Source organism: Telopea speciosissima, chromosome 7 (assembly GCF_018873765.1).
Source record: "Telopea speciosissima isolate NSW1024214 ecotype Mountain lineage chromosome 7, Tspe_v1, whole genome shotgun sequence".
In the NCBI taxonomy this organism is placed as follows: Eukaryota; Viridiplantae; Streptophyta; class Magnoliopsida; order Proteales; family Proteaceae; genus Telopea; species Telopea speciosissima.
Window position 1 is genome coordinate 27,343,091 of NC_057922.1, and position 9,161 is coordinate 27,352,251.

Below are 9,161 nucleotides of genomic sequence, written 5' to 3' on the forward strand. Positions count from 1 at the left end.
TTTGTTATCTGGTCAGGGCCAGGGGACCCATGGGAAGAAGTAGAAGGCAAGGTCAAAGATCGGTATTTGGTCTTGAAATCAAACGGCCCAAAGTCAACCAGTTTGTGGGGCCATAAGAGTATCATGGATTGATTAGATTAATAACTGCTAGTCTGCAAGAGAGAGAGAGGGATTTGAAAATTCAAAACTGGTGAAGTAGAAACATAATAACTGAAAACAGAATCCCTTTCAGTTTCAGCAGATCCTACTAAATTTGGCGATTTTCTACTAAACATTTTTGAGGTTATTATCGATCAACCATTAGTCCCATTAGTCAATCTCTTGCAGACATTAATGAATGAAGAGACACAAACTTGGGAGGTGGAGTTTTACTATATTTAGCGAAACCCAATCACAACCAGAGTTCCTCCATTGCCATTTCCTCCTTCACCTCCCCCTTGATCACCGGATCGACACGGAACACAGACTCTGAAAATGGCTGAGGAAGAGATAAATTGATAGATATTCAAACGATTCCATTTTCCCATGTCTCCACCCCCAAATTACGAATTTCAGGAATGGTGGAACAAGGAGAAAGAGCGGAATGGTGCTCCGCCCGTAGATAAATCTGAAAACAATAATTGTTCTGCTATCGACATCCATAGCCCCACAACGCCTGTGGAGAAAGACCGTAGCAGAAGTGCTCTCCAGCTCTCGTGGGTCTGTCTCCTCAAATTCCAACAAGTCAAGAATTTCCTCTCTTGGGTCACCAATGGGTTCTTCTCTCTCCTTCGAACCGCCAATCGCAGAATTGTTTCTAATTCTAATTCATCTTCCCGTAATGGGTCTCGGCTTTATCGGGTTATTAAGGTCTTCATGGTTATCATCATTCTATTGCTCCTCGTTGAGCTTTTGGCTTACTTCAAAGGGTGGCATTTCAGTCCTCCCTCAGTGGCTTCGGATAATGTTCTGGGTTTCGTGGAGATTGTTTATGCAACTTGGCTCTATATAAGGGCTAATTATCTGGCTCCACCATTGCAGGCCCTGTCCAATGTTTGTATTGTTTTGTTCTTGGTCCAGTCCGTGGATCGGATCATTTTGGTATTTGGGTGTATCTGGATTAAGTTTCGCAGGTTGAAGCCCGTTCCATCGATGGAATACTCTGGTGATACCGAAAATGAGAATGTCGAGGATTACCCGATGGTGCTCATACAGATACCCATGTGCAACGAGAGGGAGGTAAGAAGATGTAGGTCTGTGCTTCCCTGAGCTCTGTTTTTTGATCATTTAGATCGCCTATATATTATTATTTTTTTGTCCCTTTGTGATAAGTTCAAATTCTAATAAAATGATTATGCAAGTCGAATTCATGTTCCATTGGTTATTTGTGGAAGAACGACCCAAGTTAGGATCCTGAGTAACATTTTATATTCTGCTGAACATGCCATGCATGATGCCTGGAAATGGATGCCATTTATTTGAAAAAAAGCTTCAAAAAGCTGTGGGAACTGAGAAGTTATACCTAACCCTGCATTTATTCTGTTTTTTCCTCTTCACCCCACCCACCCAAAGGATAGGGTATTGGTCAAATCTCTTATCATATATTTCTTGAACATTTTTATCTAATTCATATTTATGTTTTTATGCTTTGAAAGAGTATTACTTGTTACTTACCAAAACAAGAAAGAGTATTACTTGTTTGCATGCAGCATGTCTGAAATAGTTTATTCGACAAATTCTAATTAAGTATATCATATGTTTTCTTAGATAACCAAGATGAAAATTTCCCATTGTTATTTTTTTCTTCTGGCAAGCAACAGCATGTTGTTTGTATGCACAAGCACAGAAATAATGACATTGTGAAGGGCCTTTCTTAGAAAACAACAGTGGAATAGAAGAAAGATATAAAAAGGAACCCACTGCAACCAGGTAGAGATAGTATAGACTCACAAAAGGTACTCCCAACTCAAAAACAAAGTAGGTGATGACCCTTGCATGCATATCAACCCATGATCCTATACCTAGCTCAAATAAATCCGTCCATCCTCAGAAGACCTATTGAAGGAAGATAGAAACTCGTATGTATCTCAAGTTCCCAACCCACAACACTATACAGTCTATACCTACCCCCTCCATCCCCCCCAAAAAAAATGAAAGTCTAAGGAGAATTGAAGGAGTTGAGTAATAACTCCACAGGTCAAATAATCACCCCAAAAATACAAAATATATAAACTCTCTCTCTCTCTCTCTCTCTCTGAGAGAGAGAGAGAGAGAGAGAGAGATTCCCTGTAATCACAGAACAGCCATCCCTGGAAAACCTCTCCCATCCTCCAATACTGTGATGGTATGCTCTTGTTCAATACATTCAAGGTTTTGTTTATGTTATACAATAAAAAAAAAATGTAACAATTTACTGTAGATAGGACACAATTACTACAGAAGGTAATAAAAGTTATCAGCGAGGATACACAAAGAGTTATTCTATCATGAGTTGCTACCCAAAAAGTTGTCATCCCAATGAGTAAGAAAAATTACTGCATAAGATAGCTATTACTAGGAGTAGGATAAGTTACTTAGAATTTGGGATATATGATAGGTAAAAATCTGAAGTGTCCCAGAGAAATTGCTTTTCAATATAATGAATTAATACTTGAGGACCTACCTATGCTCTCATTTTTGCCAGCTGTTAGAAGATATCTATTTGAGCCGTATCATGTAATTAGTTGGATTATTTTGGTAAAATGGCAGGTCTGTGTCATAGTTAATGGCGTCTCCTGGGAAACACTTAGTCAATAAGATTAACAAGCAGGACCTTGATGACTACATTAAAGTCAGTTGATTTATATTAGGCATTGGGTTAGCCATTACCCAGTTTATCCCTTGCTAGTCGATAAGTGAATTCTACAACTGTTGTTTTGTATGTTACATAGAAGATAAAAAAGTTGTAGTTAATCAGTTTTCTCTTCTACGGAGGGGATAATAAAGTAATTTTGACCTCTCCAATCCTATCAAAGCAAAATATTCTCTTAAATGAGTGAGAATCTTGAAAGTATATGTGGCATTTACTTTATGGTGTGCTAAATTTTAAACTTATATATATAAGTAATACTGTTAGTAATTCAATGTATAATTTTATTGAAATTTAATAAAATTTATTTAGTTTGATTGCCTAAAGAGTGCGTAGTCATCAGTTAGTAGATACCTTGGTTTTAGGAGTCTGAAATGCCTAAATGTTCTATAGCTTTATTAACTATACCATTTTGCTGCTTGTGAACTGTGTTGTTTTTATTTAAATGATGGAACTTGTTTGGTTTTAATTTTCTTTGGGTTTGAATTTTTAAACTTGTTAAGGACCATGTAAAAGAAACACTCTTTATTTATATTAATGGAATCGGTACTTTCAACAAATTTTTATTTAGGATGTCTGATTATCCCATATTTTGTTCACTGTATCATGGTGTCTGTCGATCAGTTGCAAACAATTTTGCAAGCAAAATGTATCAATTCCTAAGATTAGTCCATCATCACAATCCTTGAGTTGGTCTTGTTCTGTATTGTCTTCAATTAAAAGGGAAAATTTTCATTTTAACAGTCCGGCCTTGATGATGTGGCAATTCTGAACATTGAATAGCTAGTACATGCCTTGGATTAGCCACATGTCAAATTTCATAGTCTGATTTATTCAAATACCCTCCCGTGTATTGGCATTGCCCATTTAAGTTATTCCAACCACTACTGTGCACTCTCCTATGGTCTTGATTTTCAGTCCTCTATTTTGCTACTTGGCAAATTCTGTTCGGACAGAAATTTTACATGTGAGTAGGGAACTTGGGCTCTACCTGTCCACAAAATATGAGCTTCATCGGATCTACCACATGGCAAATATTTGGATCGCTTCGATAAGCTTATCTGGGAGGACCATTCTGATAAGTTTTTCCCTAGCAAAATATTGATTGCAAGTTTCCAAACATTAATTATCTTGTATTTTTTCATTGCAAGTGAAAATATTTGTTATAATTACATTTACGTTATTCTGATGTTGTTTAATTTATTTCCAGTTTAGTTTACCAACTTTTGAATCTCCATTGCTTATTTTTGACTGATGCATTTATCTTTCAATAGCTCTTCTTCTTCTTGGTTTTTGAAGGGTGCCCCTTGTAAAGACTATATACTTACTCTCATTTGGGTTGCCTGTTGCCACACAGGTTTATCAGCAATCAATTGCGTCAATCTGCATCCAAGACTGGCCAAGGAGCAGAATGCTTGTACAAGTTCTGGATGACTCTGATGATCCAGATGTTCAACTTCTTATCAAGGCTGAAGTACTAAAGTGGAAACAAAAGGGTGTAAAAATTTTGTATAGAAACCGTCTTATACGCACGGGCTACAAGGCTGGGAACCTTAAATCTGCAATGAGCTGTGACTATGTAAATGATTATGAGTTTGTTGCACTCTTTGATGCGGATTTTCAACCTGGACCTGATTTCTTGAAGAAAACTATTCCCTACTTTAAGGTTAGTTTGTATTCCATTTCCATCTCCAAATAGTTCAACAGGTACATTTCAAAATTTTTTCTAGAATGGGATTTCAAATTGCCCAAATGATATTTTGTTAATTTGGAATTTGTATTATGACCTTCCCCAAACCCCGCAGTGGCGGGAGCCTCGTGTACTGGGTACGCCCTTTTTATTTTTATATTTTATTATGACCTTGCCTTCAGACAGGCTATGGAATTTTCATCTATCTGGCCCTACTTTTTGTTGAAAATTTTGGGCTCTAAATCATCCTTCAATAGTTCTGACTTTGCAGTTATCTGGTACCAGTCTCGGTAGTTAAAACTTTGTCAATAGTGCACGACATATATCTTGGAACTTCCTCTTGCAAGGCCTAATCATTTGATATATAACCAATGCAGAAACACAGACAGAGTACCAATATCTGTTAGATTACAGATATAAACTGATTGGAAACCCGTACGTCTTTACCTGGATATTCCCATGCTTGTAGCCCTCCATCATGCATCTTCTTATTCGTCAATCACAATGATATCTATTTTGAGAGTCCTTCCCCGCAAAACCTGCTAAATCCTCTCTAATGATCGTTCCATATGCTTTCTTCGAGTTAACAGAGACCACTTGGATGTTTTTTCTCTTTCCCTTAAATTCTCCATCAATCACCTAAATAAAAATCTTTAGTAGCATCTACTTTGGCATAACGTCTCCATAATTTTTGTTTGATACTTTTTTCAGGTTTTGCTCAGTCAGTTTATTCTGTACTTACAGTTTGTAAGCCTGATTCCTTAATAGTTGGTGGAAGTCCATGTCTCCTTAGTTGTTTATGTGTGGGTACAAAGGAACTTTCTTATCACTATCTAATTTTTTTCCTTGTATTCTTGTTTAACTTAGTTGGCCATGATAACTTTCATGCACTTTCAAACATCAACTGGATGACCAACTGTTTCTATGCTATCTTCATCTCTCTTGATGATTCTTAACTAAATGATCCTAATCTTATGGAGGTACCTACGATCTCTAATCTAATCAGAGAGTTATTTCTTTGGAGTTTCAATCTTTGCATGCTCTTCAGTTTAGAATATTTGAAGCCATTATTGGCCTTCAATAACCTGATCCTGTAATAAAGATTGGGCAGTAATCCTTGAACTGGATGGTTCAAATTCTTTAGGATGATATAATCTCTGTTTGTGGTTGCTGAACTGTGGCCTACAGTATCAATTTTCTGCAATCTGGGTGATGACCTTCTTGTGCTCATTTACATCAGCTATATCCTGTGCTCCTAGCATATGTTCTGTTTTATACAGTTGAACTTATTGATGGGGAAGAAGGCAAGAAATTAAGTTATTAGGTGGTTCTTACTTAAGATTTCTTGTTCTTTCTTTCTGAAGGGGAATGATGATGTAGCATTAGTCCAGACAAGATGGGCCTTCGTAAACAAGGATGAGAACTTGCTCACAAGGTTGCAGAATATAAATTTATCCTTCCACTTTGAGGTTGAGCAACATGTTAATGGTGTATTTATCAATTTCTTTGGCTTCAATGGAACTGCTGGTGTATGGAGGATCAAAGCTCTCGAAGAATGTGGTGGTTGGATGGATAGAACAACTGTTGAAGACATGGATATTGCTGTCCGTGCTCACCTTTGTGGATGGAAGTTCATATACTTGAATGATGTAAAGGTTTGTTTGAGACTGGCATCCTGTCATCATATTTCACAGACTTGAGATTGGATTGTCAACATTTTTTTCTGAACTGTAATCCTTTCACTTCTAGTGCCTCTGTGAACTCCCGGAGTGCTACGAGGCTTACAAGAAACAGCAGCACCGCTGGCATTCAGGTCCAATGCAGCTGTTCCGATTATGCTTCTTTGACATCCTTCGTTCAAAGGTCAGGATTGTATCTCACTGCTGTTCTTTTCTTTTTCTTAATATCTAATATGGTAATTTTGGAAAAACCTACTCCCATGATTCCACTGCACTCTAGCAAATGTTCTCTCAATAAATCATACATTTGATGTGATTTTCAATATGTGTGTGCTCGTAGACTAACATGTTCAAGTCTTCTAGTCAATGGCATATTTTCTATTTCCCACATGTTTTGAGAATTTGAACTACAAAAGCCTGCACAGTGGGGAAAAAATAATAATAAAAAAAGTAACATCTTCATGGAATCTCCTTTGCTGGAGAATTCTTTTAGTTTTTTCTTTTTGTTGGTGTCAGAAAAACTCCGAAGGTTTCACGTAATGTCTGTTATTACAGCATGGCTAAGATTTACTGAAAAGGGCAGTGCCCAACTTCATTATGCCTTCCTAGTTTTAAGGTGTTCTATTGAGGCAGGGGGGATATTAGGAGCCTATGTCAGATTCATGGTTTTCCTTCCCCCCACCCTGCCTATTTTTCTTTACTACTTATGTAGTTGGATTGGAGATGATCATCTAGGGGACATTTATTCCCCACCCCACCCCCCAAAAACAGAGGTATCAAGTTCATTAAGTTTGCAGTTTCATGTATTTTTAGTTGTCACTTATTCTGTGATTGATGTTTTATTTTTTTTTTTCTACTTCTAGATTAGCCGGGCAAAGAAGGCCAATCTGATATTGCTTTTCTTCCTCTTGCGGAAGCTTATCCTGCCTTTCTATTCGTTCACCCTCTTCTGCATTATTCTTCCACTGACGATGTTCCTGCCAGAGGCTCATCTACCAGCTTGGGTCGTGTGTTATGTGCCTGGAATCATGTCCATTTTGAACATTCTTCCTGCGCCAAGGTCTTTCCCATTTATTGTCCCCTTCCTTCTATTTGAGAACACAATGTCTGTCACAAAATTCCATGCCATGATATCAGGACTTTTCAAATTTGGGAGTTCCTATGAGTGGGTAGTTACAAAGAAGTTGGGAAGGTCATCAGAGGGAGATTTAATTGCCTTATCTGAAAACGAAACTGATCCTCTACTAGAAACAAATGGTCTTGGTGGATCCTCTTCAGAGTCAGACATCACTGAGCTGAACAAATTAGGGGCAGCAAAGAAATTTGGAAAGCGTAAGAGAAATCGTTTGTACAGGAAGGAACTTGCCCTTGCATTTATTTTGTTGAGTGCTTCTGTGAGAAGCTTGTTATCTGCACAGGGGATTCACTTCTACTTCCTATTGTTTCAAGGTATCACATTCCTTGTTGTTGGTCTAGATCTGATTGGAGAGCAGGTTAGTTGATATTCATAACTGTTTTCATAGTGGAATTTTTTTACTTTTTTTTTAATATGGATGGCTCGTTTAAGTGGTAGTCTGTGGAGATTGAGGCCTGGGGTGATAGGTCACATTGACTACAACCTTCATATCCATCATTGAAGTTCCAATAATCAGAGATTTTCTGTTCATAGATTCTCTAGTTTTTCTCAACACACTATTGAAGTTCCCTGGGTACATGATCCAGCGTTTCCAGCAATTTTTTTTCCTACCTTAGGCATTCTACTTATTGATTTTCAGAGAAAGGAGTAATATGCTATATCTTGCCAAATTACAGCGCTCTGTTTACTGTAAATGTCAGGGTCTCAACAATGGAAAAGAGGCTTTGGAAACTCTACTAGTGAACATATGCTTTGTGCTCAGCCAGTTCTGTAATTTGCTGTACATTAGTTAGTTGTTCAGATGAGGCATAATTAGATTATCAAATTTGTAATTCTTTTGTTTTTATTAAATGATTCAGTCATATTTATTGTTTTTTTATGCCAGAATACAATTATATGTATTGTTAGTTGTGGGTGGCACCATTTAGAAAGTTTTTTCTTTCTTGAATTACTGCAATTAGTCAGCATTCCCTTATTCAGCTATCAAAGCTTTTGCTGTGTAGCCATTGTTTGTTAAATGAAAGCAATTCTATTGGTTCGAACTATTAGGTGGAGGAACTCACAGGTATATGAATGGACGGAAGGTTTCAGGGATAACCAATGCAGGAATTTTCTTTTAACACCCCCCTCATGTGTAAGTAGGACAGAACTGTGTACACATGCACGGATGAGCAGAGGCAGGCCTGTCTAGAGATACCTAGAGCCAGATTGGAGAAACCCACTCTGATACCATCTAAAACCATCCTAAAAACTTGAACTATTGGGTGAAGGGACTCACAGGCATTTGAGGGGACGGAAGGCCTCAGGGGTAACCAATGTAGGATTATTCTGCGAACATGGTCAATCCAAAGTTCCCCATTCCTTGTATTTCTAATACTTCCATCCTCTCATTTGTAGAGAATAAACTTGCCAGAGGTATTTCCATTACCTAAGTGGATTCACCTTCACACTGTACACAGCTCACCAAAGGTGCACATTGTCTATGGAGACTTAGCACACAGAAATGCTAGGAAACCACTTGGATTGGCTATAATTAACATGGCATTGGATTATTTTTTTAAAATAAAAACTTCATTAGCAGAGACAATGGATTGATTTCCATCTGTTCCATGAGTTCATGATTTCCTTAGAGAATCTGCAGCTGTTAATTATCCCATAGGCTTCAACTGTTCGGTTTATGAAGACCCTCATCAATCCCTTGGAGAGGAGGACCCCAAGGTCCCCTAGGTAGCTGACCACTAAATTAAATGATGACATCTGATTATCTCTTTTTGGGAAGAATGCTGCCCGGTCGTGTGGCCCTCTGCACTAGTATGGGGACAATGAAGC

At 37.8% G+C, this 9,161-nt stretch overlaps 1 protein-coding gene across 2 annotated transcripts; it reads left to right on the forward strand.

Moving 5' to 3' along the window:
* The first annotated feature begins 485 nt into the window (after positions 1–485).
* LOC122668915 (probable xyloglucan glycosyltransferase 6) lies at positions 486–8,276 on the forward strand. 2 transcript variants are annotated; one of them, XM_043865485.1, is made up of 6 exons: positions 486–1,218; positions 4,185–4,493; positions 5,882–6,172; positions 6,267–6,380; positions 7,060–7,549; positions 7,646–8,276. In XM_043865485.1, exons 1-6 carry the CDS (start codon positions 526–528, stop codon positions 7,696–7,698), a joined length of 1,950 nt encoding a protein of 649 aa, XP_043721420.1. In that variant the 5' UTR covers positions 486–525; the 3' UTR covers positions 7,699–8,276. The 2 variants fall into 2 exon arrangements, with proteins under 2 accessions (XP_043721420.1, XP_043721418.1); XM_043865483.1 differs by having other exon boundaries at positions 7,060–8,276.
* The last annotated feature ends 885 nt before the right edge of the window (positions 8,277–9,161 follow it).